The sequence below is a fragment of the Euleptes europaea genome, chromosome 6 (genome assembly GCF_029931775.1).
Source record: "Euleptes europaea isolate rEulEur1 chromosome 6, rEulEur1.hap1, whole genome shotgun sequence".
Classification (NCBI taxonomy): domain Eukaryota; kingdom Metazoa; phylum Chordata; class Lepidosauria; order Squamata; family Sphaerodactylidae; genus Euleptes; species Euleptes europaea.
In genome coordinates, this window is record NC_079317.1 from 59,175,585 (window position 1) to 59,197,641 (window position 22,057).

At 42.2% G+C, this 22,057-nt stretch overlaps 1 protein-coding gene across 1 annotated transcript in view; it reads left to right on the forward strand.

Annotated features, from left to right (window-relative positions):
• MYBPC3 (myosin binding protein C3) overlaps positions 1-22,057 on the forward strand; it is a 72,778-nt gene that overhangs the window by 44,942 nt on the left and 5,779 nt on the right. Inside the window, exons 19-30 of the mRNA XM_056851370.1 lie at positions 2,839-2,868; positions 2,991-3,127; positions 4,931-5,008; positions 5,481-5,640; positions 6,803-6,907; positions 9,166-9,354; positions 12,754-12,888; positions 13,768-13,935; positions 15,382-15,470; positions 18,503-18,698; positions 21,178-21,317; positions 21,805-21,964. Coding sequence (XP_056707348.1) covers positions 2,839-2,868; positions 2,991-3,127; positions 4,931-5,008; positions 5,481-5,640; positions 6,803-6,907; positions 9,166-9,354; positions 12,754-12,888; positions 13,768-13,935; positions 15,382-15,470; positions 18,503-18,698; positions 21,178-21,317; positions 21,805-21,964 — 1,587 coding nt within the window. The remainder of the gene's footprint in view (positions 1-2,838; positions 2,869-2,990; positions 3,128-4,930; positions 5,009-5,480; positions 5,641-6,802; positions 6,908-9,165; positions 9,355-12,753; positions 12,889-13,767; positions 13,936-15,381; positions 15,471-18,502; positions 18,699-21,177; positions 21,318-21,804; positions 21,965-22,057) is intronic.

A 22,057-nucleotide genomic window follows, 5' to 3' on the forward strand; every position in this document is an offset into this window, starting at 1 on the left:
TGCTCATAGCTCCAGAGCCATCTTGCAGGCCTTCTTCCCAGTTACATTCCCCACCACCAGCATCAGAGGTGGCAGAACCCACCCTGACAGTCGGCCTGGGCTCTGGAAGCCCATAGAAACTAATGGCTGTTTAAAACTGTTTAAACCTTTAAAACTCCCTCCCTCTCTCTTGCCTGGGGGAAAATGCACTTTAATTTTGAATTTAAGGGTACACTTTTTAAATTCGAAATTCCTGAACCCAAAAATTGTGTCTGAAAATTATTTTAAAAAATTAAAACACCCCACTTCCCAAATTTCAGCATAATGAAAATCATGCCCTTTAAAAAAACAAACAAAAAAAACACACCCTATGTTAAAATTAAAAGTGCTTACTCCTTACTGACAACTTTGCTTCTACGTATATAATTTACTTTACTGGATAGCTGTATATAGCTAGCTGAACTGATGAGTGTTGGTGATGAACAACTGAGAACTGTTTTCACTTTTAAAAACAATGCAGAAGAGGAAATTCAGTCAGGAAACAATGTTTATTTTAACTACACAAAAACAATTTTTAAAAAGCTTTGATAAATCCAGTATCAGACAATTAAATATATAGCAGTGATATATGGAGCCTAGCCCTGTATTCAGGTCAAGTTACATGGTGGCTGATTTTTAGCACTGTAGCCCTGACCTGGATAGTCCAGGTTAGCCTGATCTCATTAGATTTTGGAAGCTAAGCACAGCCCTGATTAGTATTTGGATGGGAGATCACCAAGGAATACCAGGGTTGCTATTGCAGAGGCAGGCAATGGCAAAACACTTCTGAATGTCTCTTGCCTTGAAACCCCTATGGGGTCACCATAAGTTGGCTGTGACTTGACAGCAAAACAACAACAACTAAACTTGCCGACGTGGGGCAGGGTAGCACAACAGTCTCTGGTTTCGACTGTGTCACTCGCACTGATCTCCATGGACCATAGTCTGCTATTTGAATTCAAAGTTATCAGCGCAGGAACCAGAAGAATCCCCATGTAGTCTGTGGGTATCAGGTGTGTGGAACCGGTCAACCCTCCATCTGTCCGCTTCCTAGCTGAGCAAATGGAGAAACAGTTGTTCATATTGAAAATGAAGATACATTGAGAAAGAAACATGAGTCTAGACTAAGGGCCAGATAGAATTCCAGGGGAGCTCATGAAGCCAAGGGGTGGGCAAGAGTGAAGGCTATCTTATGTCACTTGACAGTCTGGTCCGTAAGAAGAAAAAGCAGCCAGATGTACAGAGACAAGCCATGGCTATGGAAATGTACGGGGCTTAGCACTTAAGTAATGAACATTGTTAAAACTTGTCACACAGAATAATGCATGGCTCAGCTGGTGGACTGAGTGGCCAATATGATAATTGGGCAATATAAGCCAATGTGGGGGGAGATCTGAGCAATCACACCAGGAAATTATTTATCTTCATTTCACTCTTCCTTTTAATGTAGATGGTACAAAATCAATATATGTTGTGAAAGATGGTTCATGTGCAGCCTCAGGACAAGATAGTGTACATTTTAAAAAGTTATTTATGCTCTCTCTGAGGAGATGACAAGCTTGTCACAATTTGGGCCTAGGGTGGTATTTATGCATGGGGGGCAAGAAAAGTTCATGAAAAATGACTGATAGAGGGTGGCATGGGCTCAAGGGAAATGCTGATAATAAATTGGATTAATGCCATCAAGAAAGATGAAAATGCCAGGTATAAGCCCAACATGCAAAAGATGGCAATGTGGTATGCTGGCTAGAACGCTTGGCTTAGATGAAGGAGATGCAGGACCTGAACATGTAAAATTTATGAGATCTCAGCCTAACCTGCCTCACAGGATTGTTGTAAAAACTAAAAGGGATAATGCACACTGGGATAAAAGAAAATACAGGAATTTAGAAAGCCCTTTGACATGTACCTTGATTTGCTAATGCACACATGGTGTAAATGAGTTGTGTATAGTATCATATAGTATCATATCTAAGCCCACAGAAGTCTTAGAAACCAGGGCACAAGGATGATGGCCCAGAAACATCATATGAATGAGGTAGAACTACAGATTGCAGGTATGGGAGATGTATGCTTCCCACTTAAAATATCCTTTATATAGTTTGCTACTACATCGGAGAGAGAACTTTAGTATGCTTGTTTATTTACATGTAGAGAAGATTTTTTTAATATAGGAGTACCTTCAAAAACTATTTGTTCACCTGCAGTGCCCAGAAGTCTACCACCTTCGTCTCTGTAACGTGTAGAGTAACTTTTACTTGGGTAACTTTGGTAGAAAGGAAAGCACTTAAAAGTCCTACTGGTTTAACGGGAGGATTAAGCATTTGCTTGCTCATTTCCCATTTATATAGATGGGACGACACACTTAACTTTGACTTTATACTCTGACCTAAGAATGTTATTTAAACACAAGCAGTTTAGCCCAGTCTAAGGGAGCAGTAAGAAAGGAACAAGTGGACAGCTAGGGTGCTAAAAGGCATGTGGCAGAATTGCCTATGTGTTGTTTCTACAGATGGAAAAATATATACAGATTATACACAGACCACAGTAAATTTATTGTCAGAAAGCCACCAAAGGTGTTGAAGAGGGAACAATTACATATAAACAAAAATCAGTTGCAGTGTTCACAGTAAGTTGTTTGATCTTGTTTGAATGATTTATAAGTCTCTTTTTTCCCATCATCACTTAGGCTTCAATTTATTATGATACCTCAAACCCTGGGAGGCTGTTGTTATGCTTTGTTAAAAGTTAACCATAAGCTTATTTCTGTTTGGTAAACTTCAGATACATTTTTATCCCTTTTCCTTTTTTTCCTTCTAGAAATTAAGATTGACTTTGTGCCTAGACAAGGTAAGGGCTATGATTGTTATTCTACATATCAGTAAAATGGAGCTAGACAAAATCTGCTCTGTTTCAGAACGATATCCAGCTGTGTTGGAAAAGGTTACTCTACTTTAATACTTTTGCTGCAGAACCCCCCAAAATCCACCTGGACTGCAGGGGCCAGACTCCCGACACCATTATTGTGGTGGCTGGAAACAAACTGAGACTGGATGTACCCATATCAGGAGATCCAGTTCCCACGGTGATCTGGCAGAAAGTAAACAAGGTAACAAGGTGTCTCAAAGTACATTATGTCTGAGATGGTTTAATTACTCCAAATAATACTTTTAAATTCAAAATTCAATTAATGTTTTCTTTATTTTAAAAAAGCTACTAAAAGATTCTTATTTTATTTGAAAAGATACTGATACATTTTTTCCAAAGTACAATTTTTTAAAAAGCAACTTCAGTTTACTTCTCCAAGTAGTCATATTTACTTGGAAATAAATCCCATAGATGCCTCTAGAGCTGGGGTCCCCAGCTTTTCTCAGCCTGTGGGTACCTTTGGAATTCTGACACTGGATGGTAGCCACAACTACAAAACGGCTGCCACGGGAGGTGGAGTCAAGCTGCCATAAGAGACGAGGCCAACCACAAAATCTCAGGAAGTGAGGTCATGCATAACTCTAATACTAACAATTCAACATTTTGGGCAGAAGCTCTGTTTAATGGGATGCCTTTTAAAATGAACACATTGTTTAAAAATATTTTCTTGCATACACACAACTTACCTTCAGTCATGCAGTGAACATTCTTGGGCTGTGGTGGCAGCAGCTGCTGCTGAAGCAACGTATTAAAAAATTGGCACAGTCAATCAGAACTCCAGTGGCCAATCCAAAGCCCTACTGTGCAAAAACCCATCTGGCCCTGCCCAGTTCCTAAAAACACTTGACAGGCACCACAAAAGGTGTTTGGAAGGCTCCATGGTCACTACATTGACCACTACTTCCTAACCCTGCACTAGAGCATCTGAGTAGGCTTAGGGTAGCAGGCTAAGCAAAGCAGTTTTCACTTATTATTGTGGTTGAACTCTGTACATATCATCAGAGAACCTGAACAGGCAGACATACTATTGCCAGTTACCATCATCTTCTATCATGGATTATTGCTTCTTGTTACCTCAAACTCTTACTCAACAATGGGGAGTCAAGCTGCAAGGGGATCATCTTTATCATGCCGTGACAATTACATCAACTGAACTCCTGTTACTACTCAAGTAATCCCAAGGAGCATTTGTGTGCATGTTGGAGTTATGTTTTATGTTTTGCCATAGCAGTTTGCACTGCCAAAGTGACAAATAACAATTAGTGCAAAGGCTATACCACTGACCCATAATACCTCCAAAAAGTCTGGGATGAGTGGGTCCTTACTTGCTGCGTGGGTCCTTCTCACCACCAACTGGCTTCTCATGCAACCAGCCCTTTGACCGCCACAGAAGGGTCAAGACTCAGTTTGATCCAAAGTTCATCAGGTCATATCCCTAGCATGGTTTGCCTTAAATATAAAAAGTAGTTCCTTTTAGCATGTTCAAAATACCTTCACGCTGAGTAACTACAGCCATGACTCACATGCCTAGTGTTTAGAGGAAAGGCAGCCATGTCAGAGGGGTTGAGCCCTAGCCCTTCTATTCAGCTATAAGTTATATTTTTATCCCACCCTTTCTCCAAGGAGCTCATAGCACAACACCACTAAAAGATAGACTTGGCTAAGAATAGGGGTAAGAGGGTGTGACTGGCACAAGATGACTTAGTGAATTTAATGGATGAATGGCAATTTGAACCCCTGTCCTAATCTGACATTAACTATTCCACTGGCCCTAGCCTTGGTAACGTCCTCTAGAAATTAATCACTGAGAAGTCCTCCTCTGATGCCAGAGAGCTTTCTTTATAAAGAACTTATTTCCATCTCCCGCTGAAGTCTAAGGGCTACTGCACCCACAAATACTGTTTTAGGCAGTTGCCTAGGGTTAGGAGATCATTCTTTCCCTTCAGTGAAATCTCCTTCTTCCTGTGTTCTGTATCTCTTCTAGAATAAGGACATGGTAGTAAAAAATGATAGATCCACAGCTCCTATGGACACATTTGGAGAGCTGAGTAATGACAACAAGGCCAGTTTTTCATTCTTCACATATTGCCAGAGAAGTACCTGGCCTTTAAGAAACCCTTTGTGTGATCTATTAAGGCATGCATAAATTCACAAGCTGGTAAAAGAAATAGTCCTTTTGTTCACTCTATTTTCTTTTGAAAATGTTCGTTTAAAAAAGAGCCAGGTTTCAAAGAACTCGTGTGCTTGTACCCAGTCCTGGAGTCAAACCACATTTTCTTCCTTTGGCCACCCAGTCAGTGTACAATGGAAGATGCAAAGGGTACGGAACTCTGTACGTATTATTTTACTGCCTGTAAAAGACCATCTATTTAAAGATAGAGCTCTCCCTCTCCTTCTCCCTCTGTTTGTCAGAGATATACCTCTGTTGGGACTAACATATCCCCCATCACCCTCAGTACCTAATCACTTCAAATGCTGTGACGGGCTTTCCTCCTACTTCCAGGCCTGTATTAACTTTTTAAAATTGTGCGCAGCTCCTGGCTGATTCTGAAGGCAGAGTCCGTGTGGAGATGTTGGAAGACCATTGTGTATTCACCATTGAAGGAGCTGAGAAGGAAGATGAAGGAGTCTACAGAGTTACACTGAAGAACCCAGCAGGAGAAGATACCGCTGATATTACTGTCAAAGTTATCGGTAAGGAAGACAGATTCATTCTCCAAAGGTTTCCAGCCACCTCAGTCTGCCAGCTTGGAACACAATACCTCCGTTGCAAGATCTACATTTTTTTTTTCATTTGAGCCTGTGGCTCAGTTGTTGTGATTTCTCCTGTTTTTCTTCCTCTTGGTACTTTGGCCCACCCTCTTCCCCTGCTGACTATAATAAGAGGTCTATGTGCCACACAAGAATCAGGAGAAAAAACAGACAGGAGAAGGCCCAGCTTCTGAGTCTGCTACTTCTTTCATTGAGAGTTTATGCTTATGGTGCCACCAGGTTGCAATATGGTAATTCCTACCCTTAGACCCATTTTAACTCCATGACCTGGAATGAGCCAATGATTGATCATCAATGAATTAAAAAGAAACAAATTTCCTAACATAGCAAAACATTTGAGGGTTTTTTTTCTGGTCATTTTGATTTAGGAATTAATCTCTTTTCTATATCCCTACGGTCATATCATTCCCTTTGTCACAAGGAAAGCTCCACCATTAGAGGAATGGAATCTCTGAATTCAGTCAGTAGTAGGCAGGAGCCAAAGTCCTGCAAGCAGAGCTCCATGCACGGGACAGAGTTGTCATGCTTCCCAATCTTCTTCTGCTCCCCCCATCACCCCCAAAGCGGCTCCTGAGGGTCAGGGGACTCTTGGGAATAGTGTGGTATGCAGCCTGCATGAATGGGTATGCAGTTGTAGTGGGTAATCTGCAGAAATAGTGAATCTCTCATTGGGCATGTGGAAGTTAAGAGTTTACATTTTTATAATCAGTATAAAGAATCCAATTCATTTTACTCTCTCTTTTTAAAAATAAAAAGCATCAACAAAAACATTAAAGGCAAGGATTCTTTCCTTAATAAAGAATGGGCTTTAAGTAGTTGGATAGAATCATTGGAATGTGGTTCTGGTTACATTCCAATGAGCGCTATAGGACTGAAAGAGTAAACCAAATTAAGATTTTTAACTGGCCTCTCTCTGTTGTCTTTTATTCCATATTATGTGTTGTTATTTTTATAGGGCATTTTATTATGTCTTAATAAATACAACAACAAATAAATCTAGTTGTAGGGTCAGAGACACTGTGATGAAATTATACAAAACCATTTGTAGAAAGGGAAACTTTTCTGCTTCTCTTTCTTTCTCCAGATGTACCTGACCCTCCTGAGGCCCCCCAAATCTCTAACGTCGGTGAAGACAACTGTATGGTTCAGTGGCAGCCTCCTAAATATGATGGAGGACAGCCAGTACTTGGTAAGAGTCCCTGCTGATATAACATTGTCAAAAGACTTTAAAAAACAAACCTTGAAGACCAAGGTTGAAAAGACTACTTTCAAAGAATCAGAAATGATAAACATCACTTGGATTGGCCAACCTTCTCTTTGGTTTCTCACATATTCTTGTTTTCTGTCATTTAAAGAATTATAGTCACCACCTATACAGTCAAAGGGCAATTTAGCAACATTGCATACAGAGAAATACATGCTTCCCATGTAACATATAGAGTGCCCTAGATACACAGAGTACACAAAACATTCAAGAACATCCCTTTCCATTCCTCTGTTGGCACTTGTTTGTAATGTGTGAAGCTGCTCTCGGGTCAGGGACACATTTCACTGTTGCAGCCAAGACTACCTTTGAGCACGTTCACTAAGGGGTGATATTGAGTATCTAGACAGAAGGACAGGAAGAAACTGTCAGCTGCGCCAGCTGACGTTCAAGTCCACTGTCCAGCCGAGATTTAGGCACTCCACCAGTGTTATAGGAAGGCTACCAAAAGTGCCGCTGCATCATAGATATAGACTGGAAGAAGGAGTTGACCTGTAAAATAAGTTTCTACACCTGTAACTTTAATTAAAAGGCTATACTCAATGTACTAGATTGCACCCTGGGTTTTAAACGAACTCTTTTTCTCTTAATATATCACATTTGTAATTGATGCATAATTGCAAAAAAGCATTTTAATTATTTTAGTAGCACCTGAAGAAGTGGGTTCTGGCTTAGAGAAGCTCATGCTGGAATAAATGTTGCTAGTCTTTCAGAACTTTTTAATTATTATTTTTATTTTAATTATTTATTTATTTTATTATGTATTATTTTTAAATTATTTTTATTTTTTATTAATGATTTTGAATCCCTAATAGACTTGCAGTGCCATCCTATGGAGAATTACACCCTTGTAATTTGTCTTAGAAGAGTGTAACTCTTCATGCATCATGAGTGGCATTATTAGATCCAGTAAGATTTGTTGGAGTATACAAAAGGGTAGCTGGGCTCCTTGATCCATGTTGGAGTATACAAAAGGGTAGCTGGGCTCCTTGATCCATGTCCCAGATAGGGAATGAGCAGCTGTTTCAAATAGTAAATCTGTCTGTAAGCAACAGATTACAAGCCTGGCCTTTTCTTTGAGCTTGTTTAAAAACCATTTTCTGGGATCAGTTTAAGTCAACTAAGATGCCTCAGAAGGGTGTTAGCTGGGATCTACACCCATTTCTGAAAAACGATACAAATCAGCTGCTGTACTGTCAAAGGTTCAGCCTGCTTCTTCTGCACAGAATGATCTCTTTACATTCTGACAAACAGATGATCCTGACACACGTTAGGCAGGATGGGTAAGCAGTTACTTTTGGCTCCAAGAACAAGAATACTATACCATGTTTGAATGGCTTCCATGCAAGGAGCTCAACCATTAGTTTAATTAGCAGTTTAAACAAATAAATCTAGATAATTAATGTATAAGGGCTCATTTTAAACCAGTAAGTTAGAAGACACAGTAGTTTATTTTCTAACAGGGATTGAAAAATAAAATCTTAAATAGGGCCTTTCCATCTAACAATGAGTACACTATCTCATCAGGTTGGTTATTCAAGTTACATTACATTTCACATTAAGTATATCTCAAAAAGACTTACATCTGGAGGTTTTGGTTAAATGTGAATATGCTTACATTGTAGGGTTGCCAGGTGCCCGCTGGTGGCAATTTCCCCCTCTGCCCACCGACCACCTGAGGGTCAGCGGGCAGATGTGCACGTGCATACCACATGCGTCACTTCCAGTTTAGAACCACCTGAGGGTTCTAAACCGGAAGTGACGCGCGCACGCACTTAACAAGAAGAGCCTCCCGCCGGAGGAGGTAAGGTACCTGGCAACCCTATTACATTGACTAGGAGTCTGGTAGCGCCTTAAGGACTAACAAAATTTATTTCAGCGTAAGCATTCATGACTCAGAGTTCACTTTCAGATGCATGAAGTGTACAACCAATGGGCTTGGTTTTTATATATAATTGTGTTGGGGGGTGTTACAAAGAGAGGCCCGGGTAAAACAAGATCCGGTCAAATGACTAAACTGTTCACCAGCTCTGTATGGAATAAAATTTATTTGATAACCAGAAATGTGGACTGGGCATTTCTGTGTATTATTAATAAAATGAACATATTTGTGTCTCTGGCCAATCAGATTGTTGCCCCGGCCAGTTCCTCTACATAACTATAGACTTTTTTTCAATTTGCAGGCTATATCTTAGAAAGGAAGAAGAAAAAGAGCTACAGGTGGATGAGGCTGAATTTTGACCTTCTGAATGATCTATCCTATGAAGCTAAGAGAATGATTGAAGGAGTTATTTATGAGATGCGCGTTTATGCAGTGAACTCTGTGGGCATGTCCCGGCCTAGTCCTGCCTCACAGCCCTTCATGCCCATTGGTGAGTCTCCCAACGTGTTGCACTGCTTCTGAAACCTCCAATAGGCGACTATGTTTTCTTTCTCCACGTGCTCTAAAAGCAACCTCTGGGGTGCGTGTGTGTTTGGACAGGTGACTGATTGACTATTCTTCATCTGTTTGTAATAGGGTTGCCAACTGCCAGGTAGTAGCTGGAGATCTCCTGCTATTACAACTGATCTCCAGCCGATAGAGATCAGTTCACCTAGAAAAATGGCCGCTTTGGCAATTGGACTCTATGGCATTGAAGTCCCTCCCCTCCCCAAACCCCTCCCTCTTCAGGCTCCGCCCCAAAAACCTCCCGTTGGTGATGAAGAGGGACCTGGCAACCCTAGTTTGTAATAATGTCAAGCCTCCCCTCCTCTCCCGGTAACTGGAAGGTTCCAGTTTCATGAACTTGCTGATGAATTTCTAACTGTTAAATTTAGAAGCGCGAGAGGCAAGCTGGGTCTGGATGAGAGAGGGGAACTAACTGGCAGTGACCTCCCAGCCTTGCTCAGCTTCCCCTTTTTATTATGGCTGCAAATACCACAGTAAATGACACAGTGCTCCCTTCATCCCAGCCCCTTGTGAAGCTGCGGCCATCACTAGTTAAGAAGACAGCCGTGGCATTATTTTCCATAAATAATTGCTGTGACCCTCACACCGTGCAGCCTTACCATCAGTCTCTGATTGCTTGAGGGAGAGCAGTAGCTGAAATGACTAAAGTGGTGCTCCAGTTCACAGCGGGCACTGGCTTGGGGACAGAGCGTTTCAAAGGAAACAGTGTGAAACTACAAGCCCCTGATGCTGGTGGGCCAGCAGAGAAGGCAAACCTGCAAGAGGAGCTGGTGAACCCCAGTCTTCCAGCACCGCTCCACAATTGGGCTGTGGAGAAGGAAGACATGCAAGAACCCCTGCAGGGAGAAACTGCTCTAAAAGGTCCAAAGATTCTCATGGAATAAGGAAAAAATTACTGGAGTAGAAGTGAAACTCCAACCTATGGTTAGGGTTGCCAATCTCCAGGTACTAGCTGGAGATCTCCTGCTATTACAACTGATCTCAAGCCGATAGAGATCAGTTCACCTGGAGAAAATGGCCGCTTTGGCAATTGGAGTCTATGGCATTGAAGTCCCTCCCCACCCCTCCTCAGGCTCTGCCCCAAAAACCTCCCACCGGTGGCGAAGAGGGTCCTGGCAACCCTACCTATGGTGCTGGTGAAGAGGGATTGGGTTGGCAGTGTGCATTGTGTGGCGATGTGCGAGCATCCCCATTCGTCCACAGTGTGATGCACACGTTTAATTTTTTTTTTAATGATGGGCTTTGATTAAATGTAGCAACAGGAAAGCAAGTGTGTAAAACGTGTTTGTTGCAACACCTCGAGGTTGGATGCTAACATTAGGATCTCCATCTGTTATGTGATGGGGGGGTTAATGCAGTACAGAACATTCTGCATACTTTGAAATATTTTAAATAATGCACACAATATGTTTAAATATCACAGTGCTATCTGGCATACGATTAGCACACATATGGCACAGCAAAACATTATTTCGTTGAAGTGATGATGATCATATACTAGCTAAAACGAGTAAGTGTTTAAAGTCCCCAGAATTCTTCTACAGGCTGAGTGTTAAAAGGTTGGGGGAGGGAGGAGAAGTTGTTGCTGGACATGCTGGAAAAGCCCATTTGTAGTTTGTAAGATACTTACAGTGGAACAGAGAAAGGGCTGTGCAAACTGAATTTTGTCTTTACTGTTCACCAAAGGAGTACATGTTGCACCTAAACTTTTCATCTAACGTTTAATCTAATTGAGTCTCCATGTCTTTATTAAGGCAATTTCTTCTTTCTGTGTAATCTAAATGGCATGTGAGTGAGTCAGAGTTAATAAACGTAAGCTGCTTCACACTTATGAAACCCTTCTCCATCTTTTGCAAAATGTTTTGCCCTTACAACAAGTGGTGTTTCTCCAGTTCAGGATTTGTTATGTATAAAAAATGTTTTTTTCAAAAGAAAATAAATGGGCAGTGTTGGTATTTAGTTTCACAAAAATAGCAGGGGTCATGCTTAACTTGGAAAGTAATTTTGGACTTCCAAAAACATGGATGTGCAACTTTGGTAGCCGGTAAACTAAGCTTCACAACGGGACAGTCTCTGCATTCCCTCAAATACATGGTGACCTCTGCCCTTCCTGCAATATACAAATGCACCCCGAATTCTCTAACCCAGCGTGTCTTCCACACTCTTTGTGCACTCTCTCTTTCACATATTCTCAAGATTATCCTAAGCCTTTTTTCTTATACCATTTGTCTTCATTTCAAAGACCAGTAATTACCATATCAGGTGCTTCGCTACTGCCAAACAACTTTTTGTGGCCTGAAGGACTGATGGTTACAATGTTTGGCTTACAAGGGGCTGGCCTTGAAGAGCAGTTGGAATAGAGTTGCCAACCTCCAGGTACTAGCTGGAGATTTCCTGCATTTACAACTGATCTCCAGTCGATAGAGATCAGTTCACCTTGAGAAAATGGCCGCTTTGGCAATTGGACTCTATGGCATTGAAGTCCCTCCCCTCCCCAAACCCCGCCCTCCTCAGGCTCCATCCCAAAAACCTCCCGCCGGTGGCAAAGAGGGACCTGGCAACCCTAAGTTGGAAGCAACAAGGAGCGCAGAATGCAGCCAGCCAGCCTCCTGTAGGGATGCCAGTTCCAGGTTGGGAAACACCTGGAGATTTTGTGGGTGGAGCCTGAAAAGGGTGGGGTTTAGAGAGGGAAGGGACTTCACTGCCATAGAGTCCAATTGCCAAAGTGGCCATTTTCTCCAGGGGAACTGATCCCTGTCACCTGGAGATCAGTTGTAATAGCAGGAGATCTCCAACCACCACCTGGATGTTGGCAAACCTAGCCTCCTGCCAGGAACCAACTGCATATAATGATATTGCACTGGCTTCCTATTGACTTCCGGACACAATTTAAGGGGATGGTGTCATCCTATAAAGCTTTAAATGGGATATGTATACATTAGGCATTAGTCGGCTCTCCATATAGACCCTCCCACCCTTTTATATCTTCAAAGGAGATCTTGTTTTGGATTATATCAATAAAAGCACAACACAAGGCCTTCTTTGTCATGGTCCCAGTTTTGCTGGACTAAACCCATTGTCACAGGAAATCTGCATGCAAGTATACCTGTTTTTATTCAGACAAGCAGGTAGAGACATGTGTTGATAAATGGCTTTTAAAAAGTTTTTATGTTCTATTGCTGATATTATGGTTTCAGATTGCATTTTGCATAATTTGTAAGTATTTTAAACTACCTCAATAGTAAGAGAACTGGGAGATTGCATCTTTAACACCAAACACAACATTAACACAAAGCCTCTGGATTTTTTTTTTGCGGTTTAGCTCCTCCAAGCGAACCAACACACTTTACAGTGGAAGACATTTCTGACACTTCCGTTACTTTGAAGTGGAGGCCCCCTGAGCGGATTGGAGCAGGAGGGCTGGATGGCTACAACATTGAGTACTGCAAAGAAGGATGTGAGTAAGCCTTGGCACAGGCAGCACGTTCCTAAGTACCCACCTGAATCAGACCACCTAGTTCAGTATCATGCTTCTCAGGAAGCCTACAAACAAAAAATGAAGGCAGTAGCCCTCCCTCACTCTTTGCCCCCCCTAGCTGTATTGCCTCCGCACATAAAACATAGGTAGTATCAATTGATAGGTCTATCCTCCCTCAATTTCTCTAATCCCCTTTCAAAACCATCTAAGCCAGTGACCTCTCATGACAGGAGTTTGGGTTGTCTCTGGTAATGAAGGAAGCAGTGAAAGAGATGGGGTAGAAACAGCATTGCCATTGAATGAAGTCATGTGTCTGCCTTCAAACACTTGGAATGGGGGGGGACAGAAATGTGTGTCTTCCCAGCAGAAATTAAACACAGACTATAATTGCATAGAATCATTACAGAGATCGTATAACATAGGAGTTAAGAACATAGGCTGTGAACGGGAAGCCCCTAATGGAAATCTGAGAGCCAGCATGGTGTAGTGGTTAAAAGTGGCAAAATGTAATCTGGAGAACCAGGTTTGATTCCCCATTCCTCCACATGAAGCCTGCTGGGTGATCATGGGCCAGTCACAGATCTCTCAGAACTCTCTCAGCCCATGCAAAGGCAGGCAATGGCAATCCACCCCCAAATGTCTTTGCCCTGAAAACCCTACGGGGTCGCCATACATCAGCTGTGACTTGATAGCACTTTCCACACCAGTGGAACTCTAAGTTCAACCATGTACTTCCGGGACAACCTTAGGCAAGCCGCTGTCTCTGAACCTCAGCACCTGTGCACTGATACATTTTCATTAAAATTACTGACATTTCGAAAAGGATTGTCTTTAAAGTGAGGGGTCTTGTTTTTGCAGCCACAGAATGGATTCCAGCTCTTCATGGCCCAATTGAGCGCACCTCTGCCTTGCTTAAGGATTTGGTGACAGGAGACAAACTTCATTTTCGGGTCACAGCCATAAACCTGGCTGGTACAAGTCAACCAGCAATTACCAAAGAGCCAATTACTATCCGAGAAATCTTGCGTAAGTATATGGAGCCAGTGTCCTTCATGCTGAGCCCATTTCTGATGATATCATTAATGAAGAAATAGTTAGAGAATTGGATGGTATCAGGACTCTATTAGAGAAATAAAAGGAAGCACAGATCTTCTCTTTTTAGGGTATCTGCAGAACTGTGCTCCCAAACACTAAATTCATGTTATGTACTAGACACAAAAGTATTTAATTTCTGGTTATAGAAATATTACAAGGGTCAACAATAAGCTGGAAATTAGCTGTTTTGGGGCCAGCTTGGGGATATCTGAAATGACCCCAAACACTCCTGAATTCTAGGAGAAATCAAAATCCAGGTTTACTCCCATAGAAAATAATGGTCATTAAAAAGTTAAAGAGCCTGGAGATGCCAACTAATAGCTGATCAGGTGGACCTGACCTTAGAGGCTAGGTCTATTGCGCCTGGATCTTGCATTCAGCAACAGCTCTGCTTTTCTAGTCTCAGTCCCGCTGTTGCATAGGCTGCTCAAACAAAATTTGCTACTGGCCTGAATTCATTTGAATGCAACCTTGTACAACACTGTCCAACCACTGAACAATCCTTAGCACTGTGCTAACAGTTTTCACTCTAATTTTGTTGGTCTGACTTTCTGGGGCAACAGAAAACAACTCGGCACCATCCTCTATATGACAGCCCTTCAAGTACTTCAAGATGGTTATCATATCACCTCTCGGTCTTCTCCTCTTCAGGCTAAACATACGCAACTCCTCCAACCTTTCCTAAGACTTTGGTCTCCAGACCCCTCACCATCTTTGTTGCCCTTCTCTGGACACCAATACTGTTCTTCCCCCTACCCCCAATGCACAGTTACATAGAAGTGTTGGGTGTGTCCCAGAAGGAACTATTATATTGTGTGTTCATCCAAAGGGGTAGTAAGGCTCGACAGGCATGTCCAATAGGCTGTGTGAACTGCATGTGCTCCCTAGAACACACTTGGGAATCTTCTACAATAGAGGGATTCCGTGGCAATCATGCAGGGGATTCCTCAGCACAGCAGGCAACTCACTGTGGAAAACATTATCTGACAATTAAGTTAATAATTACAATAGCAAAATTGAGATGTTTGCCCTTTTAGAGTTACAACTTCCCCAGTGTTCATATCATGGTAGGCTTCCACTAGATGCAGGTTTCTGCCTGGATCTTGTATTCAGCAATAGCTCTGCTTTTCTAGTCTCAGTCCCACTGTTGCATAGGATGCTCAAACAAAATTTGCTACTGGTCTGAATTCATTTGAATGCAACCTTGTACACACTTTCCAACCACTGAATAACCCTTAGTACTGTTCTAACAGTTTTCACTCTAATTTTGTTGGGATTTATAAAATACTTTATATTAACTGCCAGCACAGTTCCTTCATTCATGTCAAGGAAGGTTATGAAATACCCAGTAAATTGGAATCAATCTTTTATCTACAGAGCGTCCAAAAATCTGGATGCCACGCAACCTCAGGCAGACCCTAATGAAGAAAGTGGGTGACACCGTAAATATTGTGATTCCTTTCCAGGTATGTGACTGAATCTATTTGATCATAATACAATCTCTTCCTCCAATTCAGTTATTCCTGGTGGGCCTGTAACTCTCTGATTTCATTAATTTCTCTAGGGGAATTAACATCATTTAAAAATAAAAACTCACACACAATTGTAATTCCACTGAAGAGAATGGGAACACTGATGTACATTTCAGGATACATCTGCATCTCCAGATCAGGCACTCTGATTCTGTAACATTTTTGTAGGGCTGTCAATTCGGTTCGGCCCGAACTGAAAATCAGCCGAATTTCCCCTGATTCGGTGGTTTTTAGTTCGGGAGGAACCGAACTCAAAACTGGCGGGCAACCGGGGGGGCCGAATTCAGTGAGTTCGGGAGTTCGCGAATAAATTCAGCAAATTCGGCCGTCAGTAAGCAGCATAACCGTCAGTAAGCAGCATTCTCCTCCCCCGGCCAATCGGTGGGCAACTGGGTCTTCTTCTGGCCAATCAGTCAGGATTGAGTACTGGAGAAATCAGCTGATGTGCGGCCCGGCCAGGGAGAGAGAGAGAGAGAGCGAAATCCTCGTGTGTGTGTGGGGGGGTGCTTGTGCACATTCGCTCCTTTCTGTGGCTGCAGGGGGCGTATTTTTTTGGGTACAGACACAAAACTTTCACTGGAGCTTCAGATTAAGCTTCTTAAGGTACCCCCCAAGTTTTGTAAACATTGGGTCAGGGGGTCCCGAGATATGGGCTCCCCCCTTTTTCTTTCCATGGCTGCAGGGGGCGCATTTTTTGGGGTACAGATCCCAAACTTTGATCGGAGTTTCAGACCAGTGTTCTTAAGATACCCCCCAAGTTTTGTAAACATTGGGTCAGGGGGTCTCGAGATATGGGCTCTCCCCCTTTTCCCTCCCCCCCTTTTCCCATTTATGTGGCTGCAGGGGGCGCTTTTTTGGGGATATAGCTCCCAAACTTTTAGCATAGTTTCAGTCAATTATTCTTAAGATACTACCCAAGTTTTGTAAAGATGGGTTCAGTGGGGGCAGAAATATCGCCTCCCCCCCTTTTCTCTTTCCATGGCTGCAGGGGGCGCATTTTTGGGGGTGCAGATCCCAAACTTTGAGCGGAGTTTCAGACCAGTGTTCTTAAGATACTCCCCAAGTTTTGTGAACATTGGGTCTGGGGGTCCCGAGATATGGGCTTTCCCCTTTCCCCTTTCCCCTTTTCCCTATTGGGATGAATGGATCAGCCGATCCTGTGCATCTCCAGAGCAAAACGTTTCGTGCCTAATTGGAATCATCTTGGATTATTTACAAGTCCTCTTCAGCCCCTCCTGATGGAACAGAAGACAGCCACAGTAAGACCCCTTTGGGGGCTTTAATCTATAATTTTTCTCCTGTGTATGTGTGTGTGTGGGGGGGAAAGCAGAGTCTGTGTGTGTGTGGGGAGGGAGCAGTTTCTGTGGGTGGGGGGGGGAAGCCAAAGGGGGCTTTCGTCGGTTCTGCCTGGGGTGTGTGTTCCCCCTCGAGTCTCTCGCTCCCTGGTTTGAGGGGGGAGGTTTCAGTTGTGTGTTGCAAAGGTGTTGTTTAACAAGGTTGTGTTGTTTTGCAAATTTCTCAGCTGTTGTCGGGGCTGGGAGCTTTGTGCGTGGGCGGCAAGCTCTGCTGAGAGATGCACATTAAGGGTGGGGGGGACCCCTTTCAGGGCCCATATCTCAGCCCCCCCCCTGACCCAATCTTTACAAAACTTGGGGAGTCTTTCAATAAACGTCCTTTGAAGCTCTGCTGAAATTTTGGGACCTCTAACCCCAAAAATGCCCCCCCCAGAGCCGCGGAAGGCGCGATTGTGTTTTTAATGGCTTTATTCGGCCGAATTTTTTTCCTAACTTTGAATTCCCGCCGAATTGAACGGATCCGAAGTGGGGGAGTTCGGACTTCGGCACGTACCGAACCCACAAGGGCCAAATTCGGCCGAATCCGAACTGTACCGAATTTTTTTTTTTTGACAGCCCTACATTTTTGCCCCTTACAGATTTCTGAGCTCTGTGCTGATGCTCACTAAAATGATAGATTCACAAATCTTGGAATCAACTGTAATGCCTTTCAAGACAATCAATATACAATAAATGTTTCTTTCTTGTTACTTAGAAGTGAGATGCTGGTTCCCCACACACACACACACACTGAGTGTAGTGATTTTGCTGAAGGGTGCCTCAAAACACCAAGAAATTTCTATCCTCTTTGCATGCTACCCGGCTACTGTATCAGTTATCACTGTTATTGATAAATGAAATGTTGAGGAAGTGATACAAGCACTGATAGGATAGTACTTGAAGAGAATTACAAGAAAGAAACATTTATTGTATATTGATTGTCTTGAAAGGCATTACAGTTGATTCCAAGATTTGTGAATCTATCATTTTAGTGAGCATCAGCACAGAGCTCAGAAATCTGTAAGGGGCAAAAATGTTACAGAAACAGAGTGCCCGATCTGGAGATGCAGATGTATCCTGAAATGTACATCAGTGTTCCCATTCTCTTCAGATATCCTTAGGTAGGAACAACACAATTCCACCCCTTATCATTTTATGTCCCATACACTTTTGTGAACTTTTGTGAACTCTTATTTATTTTTCTCCCATGTCCTTTCACAAAATGGAAAAGTCTCCTTAAGGAGAATAAAACTGCCAACTTCTCTGAAAACAGAGTTAGGCATTCATATTTGCTCATCTCAAAACTGCAAGTGAAAAGGATTGTTGGTTTCATTGATAGGGTTGCCAACCTCCAGGTGCTAGCTGGAGATCTCCTGCTATTACAGCTGATCTCCAGCCGATATAAATCAGTTCCCCTGGAAAACATGGCTACTTTGGCAATTGGACTCTATGGCATTGAAGTCTCTCCCCTCTCCAAACCCCGTCCTCCTCAGGTTCAGCCCCAAAAACCTCCCACCAGTGGCAAAGAGGGACCTGGCAACCCTATTCATTGATTGCATTAGGAAGGGATGGAAATAAAACTGCCAACTTCTCTGAAAACAGAATTACTAACTAGTGATTTTTCTTCTTCAGGGCAAACCCAGACCTAAAGTTATCTGGATAAAAGATGGTCAGCCATTAGACTCCAAGGAGGTGGCAGTTCGGAATAGTACCACCGATACAATCCTATTTATCCGAAAGGCCGAGCGTCACCATTCTGGAATATATGAAGTAGAGGTGCAAATTGAAAATATGAGTGATAAGGTTGCTATCACCATGCAGATTATGGGTAAGAAAGTACTAGAGTCTCCTAGGAACTCCTCCTTTAAACAGTTATTCCAATACAATAACTTGTTTCACATGCAAGAATGAGGTGCATATTTCAAGTGCTTCCAAGAGCATCCCCATGCACTCCATTGGAGAGGGCAGCTCCACATGCAGGATTTTATGCATATTTATATCCTACCTTTCTTCCACTATGGAACTCAAAGCAATATACATACTGTTTTCCCAGGATGTTTCCTACCCAGACTTTGACCTAGATGCTTAGCTTCAGCTAGATCATGTGCCTTCCAACTATATATTGGGGACATGGAGTATCTTCCGCTACTGAAATGAATGGAAAAGCCTAGCTTTCCCAGGAGTAGTTAATAAAATAGTGATTATTTGAGGAGACCAACGAAGGGCTTTTCCACTTTTTTTGTCAGTCCTGGCCACACGCTGCTTCAGTTTATCCCCTGATTTCGGCATGCATTTTTGTGCATTTATTTTTCACTTCATTTTTGTTTTTTCCCCTTTCCCCCCATTTTTTTTAAGGCTTTTACCCTGATCTTTTTCCGCAAGCCAATTTTGAGTCACCTTTTTCCTCATGTGTAATGTTTCTGTTCGGTGTCTTTGTCTCACCCATTCCCCTGTACCTCCAGACCCCTTTTCGATGATTGGACTATTGTCATTGGCAAACTGCCTCCTTTCCTCCCCCTCCCCCGAAGATTAGTTCTGTTTTTGATTTCCCCCCCAAAAAATTGCACTAAAATATCAATATACTGCTGTAATGATAGGTCAAGGAGGTTCTCTGAATTCCCAGCTTACTTTTTTCTTCTTTTTTTAGTAAATCTCTAGCCTCTTGGCCTGCGAAGATATGCCTTTTTCCTTATATCCCAATGAGGGAAAGGGCTAGAGACTACTTTTTAAAAAAGAAAGAAAGCAAGAAAGCTGGGAATTCAGAGAACCTATTAAACCAGTACATAGATATATTGATATTTTGTTGCTGATATACCAATATCAGCAGGCACAAAAATAAAAATGAAAATCCTGATTATTTAAGGCACATGCAGAATAAACTGACTCCACAACTGTGAAAAAATTCAGGGAGGGCAGATGTGCAGAAGAACCCTGCCCAAACTATTTCCAAGAAAATCAGGAGTAAGTTGAGCATGTGGAAAAGCCTTTAGGTAGATGACCTTCCTGGATAGGTGTTTACTTACAGAGGGATTAAGGATGCTGATACCCTTTGTGGGGGGATGACACATATTTAAATTAGAGACATGACTGTTTGGGAATGAAGTACATAACCTTCCAAGAGAGAGGGTTAAAAAGAAAACCCTCTACCTTCACATTAACAGTAGCTTATGCTGTCAAGTCACACTATAAAAAGATTTGTGTGAGGAAGAATTACGCTGAAAATTGGCAACAGTCCCAAGTCATAAAGCCAGTGCTGGCAATGAATTTTGGCATTCCCCTACACATTTTGGCCCATATTCCTAGATGCAGCAGATTGATGGAGTAATATTAAATCAGACTGTGACTCCAGGGTCCACAAAGTGGCTTGGTTCCTGATCTAACACTGAGACAGCTAATTTTTATTTTGCCATTATTAGAAACTGGCAGTTTCCAGGCCTTGGAAGGTTTGTATCAGTCTGAATTCATTTAGCATAGAACTTCCTAAGCAAAAAACAAACAAACAAAAACACCCTAAAAATAGATAAAGGCAAAATAGTTCCTTCTGTTTACAATGTCATCCAGTGCTATGACTCCCCTGCTTAATCTTTTTCACTCAACAAGTTCATAGCCATTCTTTCTGTGATGGGTTCAGGTCCTGATCATTCCAGTGAGAAATCTGAATGTCCTCACCCCACTGTTTGAGGACTGCTGGAAAATAGGCAGGCTATGTAATCTCTCTTGCCCTTTTTGACTACTGCAAACAGACTAACACGGCTACCCACTGTGAATTATGTAATCTCTCAACAGCCTTCGGTGCAATTAATCATTGCCTCCTTTTGTGTAGAAATAGATTGAGAAAGACTGCTTTCCAGTGGTTTTGCTATTAAAGGCTGGTTGAATGTGGTGCTGCTGTTCTCCTTGTGGGAGCCAAATTCTGGAGTTTTAGCATGTGGATTATAGTGGCATATCTTGCCACAGGGACACATTCATTTTTTTGTTATTATTAAGGCATTTATGTATACCTTAAACCTTTGAGTGGACAGTTCCGCTATGAAATAATGCTTTTGGATGAGGGGCAAGGGGAAATTTCATTACTTTTAAATTATCAGTGGTGAACAACAAATAACCTAATACTTAGTCTTATCCCATTTGTTTTGAAGGGGTTTAAAAAAGATATCAGGCCTCTTTCAAAGGGGAATTACAATAAATGGCTGGCAACTAATAACTGCTTTAATTTCACATCTATTAGGAGCAGAACAGAAAGAAATATGTTCGTTCCTTGTCTGTGTTAAAGGTAGATCTTTACCTCTAGAGTTTTATTTGTGCAGACAAGCCTGGTCCACCTCAGAATGTGAAGATTGTAGACGTCTGGGGCTTCAATGTTGCACTGGAATGGAAACCACCCCAGGATGATGGCAATGCTCAGATCACTGGATACACGGTCCAGAAGGCAGATAAAAAAACAATGGTAAGGGTCACCGTTTGGTCAAGTCTATGAACCCACCACCCTAGGGTATGTCGGACTGCTCTTTTCTGCTAACAGCCCCTGAACCCTGCCCCCCTGCTGAGAGTCAGGAACCTTCAAGACAATAAGCCACACAGGGCTGCACCAAGAAGGGAGGTGGCAGGAATAACCCCCTCTTCCACTTGTTCACATTGCCCCCATCCATAGCACATGGCATATTATTCAATGGTCCCTCAAGCCTCACCAGTGTCTTGAGGGGGGCAGGGGCAGTTGGAAGTGGAAGCCAATAAAATATCTTTCATTAGTTGTTTGAATCCATCCCATTGTGGAACATCTGCTAGTCACTCTCTCACCTATACCATTTCATATGCTTGTCTCAAGTAACCTGTTTTTCAGCATATTATTTCAGAAATTCAGGCTAGACTTATTATTGATGACACTTTTCTGACAATGGATCCATCTCTTCTGACAATTGATTCTTTAATTTCAGGAATGGTATACTGTGTTTGATCACTATCGACGCACAAATTGTGTTGTATCAGACTTGATCATGGGAAATGAATACTATTTCCGCATCTTCAGTGAGAATCTATGCGGACTGAGTGAAAATGCTGCAACGACCAAAAATTCAGCCTACATTAAGAAAACAGGTAAATTATAGTTAGTCCCTAAAACTATTCTTTAAAAAATCTGTTGAAAAAACTGATGTGATAAATTCACTAAGTATTCCATGAGTGCTCAAA